This window comes from Hippopotamus amphibius, chromosome 6, assembly GCF_030028045.1.
Source record: "Hippopotamus amphibius kiboko isolate mHipAmp2 chromosome 6, mHipAmp2.hap2, whole genome shotgun sequence".
Taxonomy (NCBI): Eukaryota; Metazoa; Chordata; class Mammalia; order Artiodactyla; family Hippopotamidae; genus Hippopotamus; species Hippopotamus amphibius.
In genome coordinates, this window is record NC_080191.1 from 8,291,230 (window position 1) to 8,306,924 (window position 15,695).

The 15,695-nt window shown below is 38.8% G+C and overlaps 1 protein-coding gene across 1 annotated transcript in view; it reads right to left on the reverse strand.

Moving 5' to 3' along the window:
* FIG4 (FIG4 phosphoinositide 5-phosphatase) overlaps positions 1–14,778 on the reverse strand; it is a 135,733-nt gene extending 120,955 nt beyond the window's left edge. The window contains exon 1 of the mRNA XM_057739105.1: positions 14,518–14,778. Coding sequence (XP_057595088.1) covers positions 14,518–14,583 — 66 coding nt within the window. The 5' untranslated portion in view covers positions 14,584–14,778. The remainder of the gene's footprint in view (positions 1–14,517) is intronic.
* Between the last annotated feature and the right edge of the window lie 917 nt (positions 14,779–15,695).

The following is a 15,695-nucleotide window of genomic DNA, read 5'->3' on the forward strand; positions in this document are numbered from 1 at the left end:
GACCTGATGCAATCAAAAATAAAATTAAATAATTTTTAAAAAATCCACCTGTAGGACTTCTCTGGTTGAACAGTGGTTAAGAATCTGCCTACCAATGCAGGGGACATAGGTTCGATCCCTGGTCTGGGAAGATCGCGCATGCCGCGTAGCAACTAAGCCCGTGCACCACAACTACTAAGCCTGTGTTCTAGAGCCCTCAAGCCACAACTACTGAGCCCAAGTGCCATAACTACTGAAGTCCGTGCAACAAGAGAAGCCACCGCAATGAGAAGCCACACACCTCAGTGAAGAGTAGCCCCAGCCTGCTACAACTAGAGAAAGCCCGCGCACAGCAACAAAGACCCAACACAGCCAATTAACAAATAAATAAAAATAAAGATATTCCCTTAAAAAAAAAAACCCACCTGTAAACACAGGTAACAATGCCAACATGAACTTCACCTCGGGATCAATTCTACCCTACTACCCTTCTAAATGAAGGCTCACCACGAAAGGCACCCTATCTCGCTCACTGTCTCTTTTGTTCCTTAATGTGTCCCCTAATCCCTTCACAAGTAATTAATACACTCCCACCAACAAGAATGCCCATTTCTTTCATACACTTGCCAACAATGACTTTGGTCAGTCTTTCCAATCTTTGCCATTCTGACAAGTGAAAAATTGCTTTAATTACTAGCAAGTTGAATATCATTTCACATTCACAAATTTTGGCAAATTACCTATTCGTGTCCTTGTTCTTTTTTGTCATGTGTTTTATTTTTCAGATTTTTTTCTAAGAATTTTTTTGTATATAAGAATATACTGCTTTATCTATTCTTCAGGCTACTAACTTTTTCCATAGTCCTTTGACTATCTTTCTACTTAGATTTATAGTTTTAAATGTTTTATATTAGAAAAGAAAAAAATTAAGTCAATGATCTAAATTTGTACCTTATGAAGCTAAAAAACATAAACTGATTAACCAAAAATCTGTAAGAGAAAATAAGCCCAAGAGCAAAATTGATTAAATAGGAAACAAACAATAGAGAAAATTAACCAAGTCAAAAGTTGGTTCTTTCAAAAGAGCAGTAAAATTTATAAATGCCTAGTAAGGTGGATCCAAAAAATGATAAAACACCAGTGTCAGGAGTGAAAGGTGTTTCACTACAAATCCTACACACACCAAAAGGTTGATAAGAGAATATTACAAATAACTTGATGACAGTAAACTCAGCAAGATAAAATGGAAACACTTATTGAAAAACACAATTTATCAGAAGTGATTCAAGACCCACTGAAAATCTGCCTAACCCCTTGTCTACTATAAAAAATGATTCATTATCAAAATTTGCCCAACAAAGCAACTCCAAGCTCAAATGGTTTCAGTAGTAAATTCTAGCAAACTTTTAAAAAACCAGACAGGGAGGCAATCCAAATGGCAGGACAGGAGGATGCAGAGTTCACCTCTCCCCATGAACACATCAAAAATGTATCTACATGTGGAACAATTCTCACTGAAAACAAACTGGAGACTGGCAGAAAAACTCTTATACAACCAAGACTCTAAGAAAGAGCCAAATGGTGTCAAGTAGGAAGGGAAGTGAAGCCATCCGTTCAGGACCTGGGCCCCTGGGAGAAGACACAAAAGAGGAGGGGGATTACACAGGCTGGGAGATCCTCCTTGGGGAGTGAGCAGTTTGAACCACATATTGGGCACTCCAGTCCTGGGGTCTGATACCAGGAAGACAGGTCCCCTTAGCTGGTTTGAAAACCAGTGGGACTGACAGCAGGGCTGTAAGAAACGTAGACTCCACTCGTGAAGAGCACACACATGCTTGCTTACTCCTGAAACAAGGCAGAGAAAGCAGACTTAAACTGCCCAGGACTCTGGCCAGCTTCCCACAACTGTGCACTAGCTTGTGCTAATAAGCACTGGCTCCAGACTCTCTTGCTCTATGGAGCAGCTCCACACTAGGGTGAAGGCTGCTGCAACTGAAGAAAGTATGCAATTGTGGGGAACAGAGCTGGCTTGGACCAGCAGTACATCTGAATGGGGCAAGAGCAGCCATCCCTGGTGCTCACGGAGGCAAAGTGCTCATGAAGCAGTCTGGAACTTTGACGGGTGTGCTGAGACTGCCCATGCATGCCCTGGCCTGCAGCAGGCACCCACTCTGGCCCCTCTTGCTCCAGCACTGCTCCCCTCTAGGCTGAAGGTGCCAAAGCTGGGAGTGGGGAGAGCACACACTTAGAGGCAACAGAACCAGCTCAGAACTGACCCTCCAGCAACTTGGGCTCTGACCCACCACCGATAGGGTGATGTCTGCCACTGAGCAGAGAGAAGCCCGGGCTCACACTTGACTGCGGCTCTAGCCCCTCCATCTCCAGGCCCACCTCTTGCCAAGCTGATAGCTACCAGCACACACTGGGGGAAGACATGACTCATGCTTACATCAGATCTAGTTCTCCCACCAAAGCCCCTGGGTACATGCAGACTGCATAGGGACACTCCCACAAAAGGACACCATTCAATATCAGGATAGGTAACTATTTCACCTAATTTCACAGAGAAAGAGAAAGTTAAGCAAAATGAGTAGAGGAATTTCTTTCAAATAAAAGGGTGAGACAAAAAAAAACCACTGAAAGACAACTAATGAAACACAGATAAGTAATTTACCAAAGAGTTCAAACTATTAGTAATAAGAATGCTAACTGAACTAGGGAAAAGAATAGATGAACAAAGTAAGAATTTTAACTAGGAACTAGAAAATATTAACAACAACAAAAAAGTCAGAACAAAAGAATACAATAACTGAAAAACACTGAAAGGACTTAACAGCAGACTAGATGATGCAGAAGAATGCATAAGAGACCTAGAATACAGAATAATGGAAATAACCCAATCTAGGAAGTAAAAAGAAAAAACAAATTTAAAAAATGAAAACAGTTTAAGGAATCTCTGAAACAACATCAAGTGTAGGAATATTCACATTATAGAAGTCCCAGAGAAAAAGAGAGAAAGAGGTCAAAAGTGTATTTGATCAAACTGACTGAAAACTTCCTGAAGTTGAAGAAACAGATATTCAGGTACAGGAATCACAGAGTTCCCAAAAAGATGAACCCAAAGAGACCCACACTGAGACATATCATAATTAAAATGGCAGAAGTTAAAGAAAAAGAGAGAATTCTAAAGGCAACAAGAGAAAAACAAGGAGTCACATACAAAGGAAATCCCATTACTACCAGCTGATTATCCTGAATAAACTTTGCAGGCCAGAGGGAGTGGCATTTTATATTTAAAATGCTGAAAAGGAAAAACCTATAACCAAGGATTCTCTACCCAGCAAGATTATCAGGATTGAGAGAAAGAACTTCTCAGGCAAGCAAAAACTAAAAGAGTTCACAAATACTAAACCTACCCTAAAAGAAATGTTAGAGGGTCTTCGTTAAGTGGAAAAGAAAAAGCTACATTAAGAATCTATAAGAAAGGGAAAAAATCACAAAAGGAAAGACAAATATATAGTAAATATATAAGAAAGGGAAAAAAATCACAATAGGAAAGACAAATATATCAATCACTTAAATAAGCTGATATAAAGATTAAAAGACAAAAAAATTGTGAAAACAACTATAACTACGACAAACAGTTAAGGGATAAACATGAAGAGATAAACTATGACATCAAAACACAAAATGTAGGGGAGGAGAGCAAAAAAAAATATAGACCTTTAGAATGTGTTTGAACTTAAATGACAACCAGTTTAAAACAAGTATATATAGTTAATATGTCAACATATATGAACCCCATGGTAACCACAAATCAAAAACCTACAATAGATACAAAAAAACTATCAAGAAATACAAGCATAGCACTAAAGAAAATCATCAAACCACAAGAAACTAAAAGAAGAAGAACAGAGAAGAACTACAAAAACAACCAGAACACAAGTAACAAAATGGCAGTAAGTACAAACCTATCAATAATCACTTTAAATGTCAATGGACTGAATGTGCCAATCAAAAGACACAGGGTGCCTGATTAGATTAAAAAACAAGACCCACCCATAGATGCCCACAAGATACTCACTTTAGAGCTAAAGAAACACACAGACTGACAATGAACAGCTGGAGAAAGATGTTTCATGAAAATGAAAACAACAAGAAAGATGTGGTTGTAATACTCAGACAACATAGACTTTGAAACAGTCTATAACAAAAGACAAAGAAAGGCATTATATAATGAAAAAGGGATCAATACAAGGGAGGATGTAACATTCATTACCATATATTCACCTAATATAGGGGCACTTAAATATATAAAGCAAGTATTAACAGACATAAAAGGAAAAATTAACTATAACACACTAGTAAGGGGGGACTTTAACACCCAACTTACATCAATGGACAGATCATACAGACAAAAAATCAATAAGGAAACAGTAGTCTTAAATGACACATCAGGTCATTTGAAATTAATACATATCCACAGGAATTTTCATTCAAAATCAGCAAGATACATGTCCTTTTCAAGTGCACATGGAACATTCTCCAGGACAGACCACATTCTAGGCCACAAAACAAGTCTCAACAAATTTAAGTGGACAAAAATTAAAGCAAGCATTTTTTGGAAACACAATGATATGAAACCAAAAATGAAGTACAGGAAGAAAAATGGGAAAAACACAAACATGTGGAGACTAAACAACCTGCTACTAAAAAACCAATGACTCAATGAAGAAATCAAAGAGGAAATCAGAAAGTACCCCAAGACAAATGAAAATAAAAACACAACTTTCCAAGATCTACGAGATGCAGCAAAAGCAGTCCTAAGAAGGAAGTTTACAGTAATACAGGCCTACCTAAGAAACAAGAAAAATCTCAAATAAACAACCTAACCTACCATCTAAAGGAATAGGGAAAAAAGAACAAAGCCCAAAGTCAGCAGAAGGAAGGAAATAATAAAGATCAGAGATGAAATGAAGGAGGATGGGGAGGGGAAAGGGGAGGAGGAGGAGGAGAAAAGATGAATGAAAACAAGAGCTGTTTTGTTGAAATGATAAGATTGATAAGCCTTTAGCTAAGCTCATCAAGAAAAAGACAAAGGACCCAAATAAACAAAATTAGAAATGAAAGATGAGAAATAACAACCAATATTACAGAGATACAAAAAAATAATCTTAGGAAAATACTACTACAAACATTTATATGCTAACAAATTGGACAGCCTAGAAGAAATGAACAAACTTGTAAAAACACAGACTGAATCAGGAATAAATAGGCAATCTAAAAAGATGGATCACAAGTAGTGAAAATGAATTTGTAATAAAAGAAAAGCCTCCAAGGAAACAAAAGTCCAGGGCTGGATGGCTTTACAAGGGAATTTTACCAAACATATAAAGATCTAATACTTATCCTTCTCGAATGATTCCAAAAAAACTGAAAAGGACAGAATACTCCCAAATTCATTCTATGATGCTGAAATCAAATAATACTATTTAAAAAAAAAAAAGGAAAAGGAAATTACAGGCCAGTATCTCTGATGAATATAGATGCAAAAATCCTTAACAAAATACCGAATTCAACAATACATAAAGAGGATCAGACACCATGATCAAGTGAAGTTTACTCCAGGGATGCAAGGATGGTTCAATATCCACAAATCAATCAATGTGATACATCACATTAACAAAACAAAGGATAAAAATCACATTATCATCTCAACAGATGTAAAAAAAGCATTTGACAAAATTCAACACCCTTTCATGGTAAAAACTCTAATCAAAGTTGGTACAGATGGAACGTATCTCAACATAAGAAAGGCAATTTATGACAGACCCACAGCTAACATCATACTCAACAGTGAAAACGTGAAACTTTTCCTCTAACGACAGGAGCAACACAAAGATGCCCACTCTTGCCACTTCTACTTAACACAGTATTGGAAGTCCTAGCCACAGCAGTTACACAAGAAAAAGAAATAAAAGGCATCCAAATTGGAAAGGAGGAAGTAAAACTGTCACTATTTGCAGATGACATGACACTATATATAGAAAACCCTAAAGTCTCCACCAAAAAACTATTAGAAATAATAAATGAATTCAGTAAAGTTGCAGGATACAAGATTTATACACAGAAACCTGTTGCTTTTCTATACACTAATAGTGATCTATCAGAAAGAGAAAGCAAGAAAACAACCCTATAAAATACCTAGGATTAAATAAACTTAACCAAGGAGGTGAAAGACCTATACTCTCAAAACTATAAATACTGATGAAGAAAATCGAAGATAATACAAAGAAATGGAAAGATATCTTATATATTCATGGATTGGAGGAATTAATATTGTTAAAGTGACCATACTACTGAAAGCAATCTGCAGATTTAATGCAATCCCTATCAAAATACCCATGACATTTGTCACAGAACTAGAATAATTCTAAAATTTATATGGAACCACAAAAGACCCAGAACTGCCAAAGCAATTATGAGGAAAAAAGAACAAAGCTGGCGGTATCAGTTGTCCTTGCTTCAGACTATACTACAAAGCTACAATAATCAAAACAGACATATAGATCAACGGAATAGAGAACCCAGAAATAAACTCATGCACTTATGGTCAATTGATCTATGACAAAGGAGGCAAGAATATACAATGGAGAAAAGAGAGTTTCTTCAATAAAGAGTGCTGGAAAAACTAGACAGCTACATGAAAAAGAATAAAATTAGAACATTTTCTCACACCACATACAATAATAAATGCAAAATGGACTACAGACCTAAATGTAAGAATGGAAACCATAAAAGTGGAAGAAAACACAGGCAGCATGCTTCCCTGGTGGTGCAGTGGTTAAGAATCCACCTGCCAATGCAGGGGACATGGGTTCGATCCCTGCTCTGGGAAGATCCCACATGCCACAGAGCAACCAAACCTGTGCACCACAACTACTGAGCCAGCACTCTAGAGCCCGCAAGCCACAACTATTGAGCCCGTGTGCCACAACTACTGAAGCCTGCCTGCCTAGAGCCCACGATCCACAACAAGAGAAGCCACCACAATGAGAAACCTGCGCACTGCAACTAAGAGTAGCCCCCACTCACTGCAACTAGAGAAAGCCCGCACGCAGCAACAAAGACCCAACACAGCCAATAAATAAATAAATGAATAAATAAATTAAAAAAAGAAAACATAGGCAGCAATATATTTTTGGATCTGTATCCTAAGGCAAAGGAAATAAAAGCAAAGATAAACAAATGGAACCTAATTAAACTTAAAAGCTTTTCACAGCAAAGGAAATCATCAATGAAATAAAAAGACAACCTACTGAATAGGAGGAAATATTTGCCAATGATACTACCAATAAGAGGTTAACATCCAAAATATACAAATGGCCCATACAACTCAATATTAAAAAAACCAAACAGCCTGATTAGAAATGGGCAAAAGACCTGAATAGATATTTTCCAAAGAAGATATACAGATAGCCAACAGGCACATGAAAAGATGCTCAACACGGCTAATCATGAGAGAAATGCAAAAGAAAACCACAATGAGAAATCACCTTACACCTGTCAAAATGGCTATCATCAAAAAGTCTACAAATAACAAATATTGGTGGGCATGTGGAGAAAAGGCAATGCTAGTACATTGTTGGTGGGAATGTAAATGAGTGCAGCTTCTATGGAAAACAGTATGGAGGTTCCTCAAAAAACTAAAAGTAGAACTACCATATGACCTAGCAAATTCTACTCCTGGGTACATATCTGAACAAAAACATTAATTTGAAAAGATACATGCACCCTAATGTTCATAGCAGCATTATTTACAACAGCCAAGATACGGAAGCAACAAAAGTGTCCATCAACAAATGAATAAAGAAGATGTGGAGGTGTGTGTATGTGTACAATGGACTATTACACAGCCATAAAAAAGAATGAAATTTTGCCATTTGCAATAACATGGATGCCCTGGAGGGTATTATGCTGAGTGAAATATGTCAGAGAAAGAAAGACAAACACTGTACGTTATCACTTATATATGGAATCTAAAAAAAAGTAAGACGAATGAATATAACAAAACAAACAGACTCACAGATACAGAGGACAGACTGGTGGTTACCAGTGAGGAGGGCAAAGGGGCAGAGGCAGTATAGTGGCAGGGAATTAAGAGGTACAAACTAGTATATATAAAATACATAGGCCACAAGGATATACTGTATAGCACAGGCAATATAGCCAATATTTTGTAATAACTTTACATGGAGTGTAATCTAAAAAAATATAGAATAACTACAGCTGACACTAACATTGTAAGTCAACTATACCAATCTTACACAACCACTTTTAGAAAACAGAAGGAACACTTCAACTCATTTTATGATGCCAGAGTTACCATACCAAAATCAAAGATGTTAAAGAAAATGATAAATCAATATCTTGACCATAAACGTTAAAATCCTTAACAAAGTATTAGCAAATAGAATGTAGCAATGTATGAAGGCAATAACACAGCATGACCAAGTAATATATACTAAAAAAAAAAAAAGTTTTTTTTTAACATTTGAAAATGAATTAATGTAACCCACCATACTAAGCAAAGAAAGGAAATGCCATATACAGATGCAGAAAAAAACACTTAACAAATTTCAACATCTATTCATGATTTAAAAAAAAAGACCCTCCCGTGTCTGGTAAAAACATCCTAGGAACTTATTTGGAAACAAGCCATTTTAAGAAAACTGCTCTAATCTACTGCTGCTCCTGGACTTCAGCTGCAACATTTCCAGCCTCCAGCTAACCCTGCTCACAATCCGCATTAGCTCTTGCCTATCTATCCTGTTTGTCCTAAATTAAGTGGTTTTTGTAATGCTGACAGATTCCTCAGTTTGTCTCAAGTCTCAAGTCAAGTGGAGATTCTGTCAGCAACAAAGGACCTCTGCTCAGTCCTGAATGGTGGGTTTTTCCTCCAATAGCAGAGCCTGTCCTTATACTTGTGCTCCTAAGTGTACAGTTATATAGTTAAATCACCCCCTAGATTATCTCTAATTGTTGAATATATTGTGTTGTATTAAATACACTGCACTCTTAAAGCTGTCTGTTCATTTATTTCAAAAATCTGAACATATGGCCAGCATACACTTGAGCTTATTGTTGGTGAAATGTAAATGTCAACAAAATAGTATACTCATTAAAAAAATTATAAATTTAAATAAAAAATTTAAAAAAGACTCTCAGCAAATTAGTAACAGAAAGAAATCTTCCTCAACCTGATAAAGGGCATCCATGAAAACCTATAGCTAACATCACACTTAATGGTGAAAGACTGAATACTTTCCCTCTAAGATCAGGAACAAAACAAGAAAATGTCTGCTCTTACCACTTCTATTCAACTTTGTACTGGAAGTCCTAGTCAGGGTCATAGGACAAGAAATAAATAAATACAAAGCACCCAGACTGGGAAGGAAGAAGTGTTCCTCTTTTTAAACGATAGAAATATTCATGTAGAAAATGCTACGGAAATGACAAGAAAAGCTACTAGAATAAGTGGGTGTGATGGGAAAAACTATTTTGAGTTGCTACCTAGGCATTTTACAGTATTCTACCCTGCTCATACCAACAGTGTGGACATTTAGATAAACTCCTGAGCTTAGGAGTCCTGCCATAAATTCCTGCTTTGCTTTCCCCAAGGCACCTTTTAAAATAGCCACTTAGAGCTAAGCCCTCAAAAAGTTAAGTGACCTCCACTCCAACCATCTTAAATGTACTAGTTGTTTGCTCCCCTGCTTTCGAGCTCCTATATTTGCTCCTGAACTGAGATGGAGGACTGCCCTTCCCCCCCGTTCATCGTGCCTCCCCTCACACTTCTGAGGTATGTAAGTAATAAATCTTGTGCCTCTACTGCCTCTGTGTGGATATATTGGAACTATGCCTTCAATCAAAACAAGCCCCCCGGGGACTTCCCTAATGGCGCAGTGGTTAAGAATCCGCCTGCCAATGCAGGGGACATGGGTTAGATCCCTGGTCTGGGAAGACCCCACACGCTGTGGAGAAACTAAGCCCGCGAGCCACAACTACTGAGCCTGCACTCTAGAGCCCACAAGCCACAACTACTGAGCCCACGTGCCACAACTACTGAAGCGCATGCACCTAGAGCCCATGCTCCGCAACAAGAGACGCCACCAAAATGAGAAACTGGCGCACCACAACAAAGAGTAGCCCCTGCTCACCACAACTAGAGAATGCCCACGTGCAACGAAGACCCAACGCAGCCAAAATAAATTAAAAAAAAAAAAAAAAAGCAAGCTTAAAAAGAAAGAAAACCAAAAAAACAAGCCCATGGTTTCACTTCCGCAAAGTGAGAGTTCAGATACTGAGGGAGCTACCTACCCTGTGGATGGCTTGTGCCCCCTCATTCAGCAAGTCATAATCTGCATACTCAGTTCAATACACCAGCTCTATCTTCTCAGCACAGTGAGTTTAGCAAAGTTTCACGATATAAGGTCAATACATAAAAATCAGTATCTATATACTAGCAATAATCAATCAAGTCAAATTTTGAATTCCATTTGCAGTAGTATAAAAAATCATAAAACACTTAGGAACAGATTTTTTGAAAGACATACAATTTCTACACTGAAAATTATAACATATTGCTAAGAAAAAGTAAAGACCTAATAAATGGAGAAATATACCATGAATTGAAAGAGTCAATACTATCAAGATTCAGTTCTCCCCAAATCTGATCTATAGATTCAATGAAATCCAAATCACAATCCCAACAGGCTTTTTATTATAAATTGATAAGCTGATTGTAAAATTCAAACAGAAATGCATAGGATCTAGAATAGTCAAAACAACTTTGGAAAAAAATAAAGTTGGAAACTTAAACTTCCTGATCTCAACACTTACTATAAAACTATAATAAGCAAGACAAGGTGGAAATGCCATAAAGAAAAACAAATGGATCGATGGAACAAAACAGAGTTTAGGAATCAACTCACATTTCTTCAACTAATTTTTTCACAAGAGTACCAATAATTTCAATAAAAAAAGAATAGTTTTCAACAAATGAGGCTGGACAACTGATGTATGGAAAAAAGTGAACCTCAATCCCTGTGGTTGCCAGCCTCCAAGAACTCTTAAAGACTCTCATCTCCTGGTATTCATGCCCTCATATAGTCCCCTGCCACAGAACAGAGCTCGTCTGCATGAACAAGAGAATACTGCAGAAAGGATGGAGTGTGACTTTTGAGGCTAGGTCACAAAAGACACTGCAGTTTCATCCTTGTTTCTCTTGGATTCTTCTTTCTGACAGATCCAGCTACCACATCATAAGGACACTCAAGGAGTCCTACGGAAATGTCCATTAGGTGAGGAACTGAAGCCTCTTGTCAACACCCAGCTCAACTTGCCAAGCACGTGAGTGAGCCACACTGGAAGTAAAAGCCCAGTCTAGAGGACTGCAGCCCAGCTGACGTCTGCAACTTCTTGAGATCCTGAGTAAGAACCTCTTAGTTAAGCCACTCCTAGATTCCCAATCTACTGAAACCGCGACATAAATGTCTATTATTGTTTAAAGCCACTAAGTTTTGGGGTAATTTGTTACACCACAATATATAAGTAACGCAACCCCTTCAACACACTATACACAAAAGTAATTTAACATGAAACACACCCCTAAAAGTAAAGTTAAAAGTATAAATCTTTTAAAGGAAACATAGGAAAATATTTTTGTGCTCAGGGAGTAGGCAAAGGTTTCTTAGATAGGACACAGAAAGCAATAACTATGAAAGAAAAAAACTGATAAATTATACTTCATTGAAATTAAAATTTTCTGTTCAAGATTGTTAACACTATGTGTATCTATATATGTATATAAAATTTTATATATATAAAAACATCACATTGCACACCTTAAATATCTTATAATTTTATTTGTCAATTACACCTCAATAAAGCTGAAAAAAAGATCATTAATAAAATGTATAGGCAAGCCACTGACTGAAAGAAAATACAAAACATATCACAAAGGACTTGATTCCATAATATATAAAGAACTTCTACAAATCAATAATAAAAAAGCCAACAGTCCAATTTTTAAAAGTGGGCCAAAGACTTGAACAGACACTTCAAAATGCAAGATATAGAAATGGCCAATAAGTATATGAAATGATGCTCAACATCATTAGTCATTAGGGGAATGCAAATTAAAACCATAATGAGATGCCATTATACACCACTAGAATAACTAAAACTAAAAAGACTGACAACACTCAATGTTGACAATGATATGGAGCAATGGAGATTTTTATACCTTGCTAATGGGAGTGTGAAATGGTACAGCCACCTAACATCAACCCTATGGCTAGCAATTTCATTCAGATGTATTTACCCAGGAGAAATGAAAACATATGTCTACAAATATAACTGTTCAACAATGTTCAGAGCTGGCTTATTAACAATAGCCTAAATATGGAAAGAGTCTAAGTCAATAGGGAAAACGGGTAAACAAACCCGCTGACTGGATAGGGACACAAGGGAACTTTCCGCAGCAACATAGTGGTGTGGTTAACATATGTGTACTTCTGTCCAAATTCTATAGCTTAGATTTGTGCATTTCAATTTATGTAAATTTTAAGAAAAAGAACCTTATAAAATAATTAGCGGTAGGTGGGAAGCGGAACAAGTTACAGATAATAGACGATGACAGAATGTTGGTAATTTTGGAGCTGGGTGATGGCTAGATTGGAGTCTATTACACTATTTTGTTTACCTTGTATTTGCTTGAAATTTCCATAATAAAGCTAAAAAGAAAAAGCCAAAGACATAAACCATGAACCCAATGTTTATCTGATTAATCTGAAATACAATGACTCTGTCAAATTGCTGTAAAAATTTCTAATCACTTACTCTCAATGTCTATATGCAATTTGCTGCCATCCAGTTACAAACTATATATGCCCGGCATCAGCTGCCAGCCCACACTATTCAATAGCACTGTCCTAACCTGTTTTGCCTCCGTTTTTTCTTCACCAAATAATAATAGTAACAGCAACAACATTTGCCTCTTAGAAGTTTTATGAGGATTAAATAATAGAATATGTAGAGTGCTTTGACCAGTGCCTGGTATAGAACTCTTCCAAAAGCATCAGCTATGAGTCTCATTAATACAACCTGCTACCATTTTTTAAAATTCCTAGGATTTAGTTGCCAGTGACTAAATGGCAACTAAGGGATACAGAGTTTACTCTCCTCAGAATGGGAGCCACTGAAGGTTTCTGCGCAGAAAAGCCCTATAACATGAATTGTGCTTTAGAAAGAACACTCACATCTCAGCCAGTCCTCATGAGTGCTTGGCTCATTAATGGGCTGAAATTCCTGTGTACATAGTATGTATGTTTCTACCCAGGGACATTTATCAGCATGTGTACAGAAAGCAGAAGGTTTTGTTTCACAAGGATACTTCTGTAGAGCTCTCCTGAGAGGACAACTGAAGATAACTGCAAATACAGCACATTAGATAATTTCACCTTTGTTCTGGATCTAATCAAATGAAGTTGCCACCAAAATTAATTTAGGGTCAACAGTGTTTCTACACTAATGATGACCTGAGGCAAACAAGCTATTAGGACCCTGTTATAACTCAGAAACTGTTAAAGGTGTTTAAGAAGTTACTTACCCTAATAGAGACAACCCGAGTTTCACTGACTGTGCCTTATAAGACACTCTATAGCACAGGGAAGAGTATTATGCAGGTTTCCAGCAAATGCAATCTTGTTATCATAAAGTGTAATTTAAACACAGACCCTAATATCACTGTTACCCCAACTTTAAAAAGCCATATTTTCCAGTCACACAAATGACAAAGTACGTATTTTTCCTTAAACACCATTCCCTAAATTTTAGGGAACTAGTAACCTAAACAGAAAAACGAATCTGCTTATTCTACTAGCAACTATTTTCATGGCGATTTTAAGTAATAAATCATAATAAAATGAGTTGGGAAAAAGTCAAGTGAAAAGCAAAGTAATGTTACCCAAACAAAGCGACTGTCTCTAAACAAAATAAGTTTTTCTTTCCTTTCAAATAAAGAGAACCAAAAGCGTCAGCGATAAAAGCGCATGTAATTAACATCAATCAGAGCCATGCTCGGCCATGGAATAGGAAAACAGACAAGTTACAGACTCACAGGTCAAAAACAGTCTCCACACCCCTGCCTGTATTGTAACCAGTACACTGTAGAACTCTAAGACTTTCTGAAAGTTGCAAAGAATGCAGTAACCCGTATAAAACCTCATTACACAGTTTCTGAGACACCACAAACAGCTGTTGTCAGTGTAGTCCGACCGTGGCTTTCACCTGCAAAAGCAGCAGCAGTGCCCTGGGTGCGATAACAGGGCGAGGCCCCCTCGGGCACCTTCCCCTCGGCTGGGATGAGGGCAGTGGGAGGGGGAGCCCGGGGGAAGTGGGGGGGAATGCTGCCCCTGCCCCACGCCGGCTCGGCCCCGTCCTCCCGGCCCGCGCCCCACCGCGCCGGGTACTCACGGCTCTCGTCTCGTACAGGACCAGCTTCTGAACCGAGCTGATAATGGGGGCGGCGGCCGCGGGCATGGCCCGAGCTGATGGGGGCCCCCCACGGCGGGGCACCAGGCCGCGGCCCAGGTGGCGGCAGCCTCTGGACTACCCCAGGAGGCTCGGCGAGAAGACGCCCCGGACCCTGGACGCCAGGCGCAGCCGGGAAAAACACTGCCCGGGCGCTACATATACAGATGACCGGCTAATACTCTTCAGGTGTTTCCGGATCCCGGCGCCCCACCTCCAGGCAAGCCCCGCCCCAGGCGCGGAGGGGGCGGGGCTGGAGGGTGTACCATAGAGAGGGTGTGTAGAGGGTCCCAGAACCTGCGTACTGCCGAGGAAGGAAGCAAGGAGCGCCATTTTTGGTGCTGGCAAGATAAAAAGTGGGCGGGGAAAAGGGCTGCTGCTTTAGTATTTGGTCCTGCTCTTTGGAAAAGTGGATGATTGGGGACTGGATTGCTCCTTCTGAAGCGGTTCTCCGAGTTGCAGATAGATCCATTCCCAAGCTGGTCTGTTTTTTCCCTGCCTACTTATGCCCTTGTGTTCTTGAAAACCTACTGTGTTCTTTCACCGTGTGTCTGTGTTTTTCCCCTTCGGTCTCTTTGTTGTCTTATTTTACTCTTAAGAGAGTCAACAAAATCCATGCTGTCCAGACGGTGTGTGGTTCAAGTAATTTTTTTTGAATTATCTAAAGTCGGAAATTTCCAACTTTGCCACATATTTGTGCACGAGGTTAACCATTTGTAAGTCCTAAAAAAGAACTGCCGAGTGTAACGTAGTGCAGTGTAGCGCTGGCTTTGGAGTTCTGCATTAAAATAAGGTTTCTTCCTTTGGACATACGAGAACGTAAATAGACAATGCTTGCATCCTCTTTGATCATCACCTTCCACATTTGTGAAAAGGAGTGTATTATAATTATGAATATAAAATTAGGTACAAAAGTCAATACTGATAATGAGGAAATAAATAAATCACAGCCCTACCTCCCGAGGCCCCGCGCCCCGAGAGGCTTTGCGCTCTTCTCAGCCCAGGGTTCCCTTGGCAACCGCTCAACAGATCCCTTGGCAACCGCTCAACAGAGTCCCAGGAGGCGGCTGCCGCCAGTTGGTGGGGTCCGCTGGGGTCCGCTGCGGCCAGGTAAGTAGGGA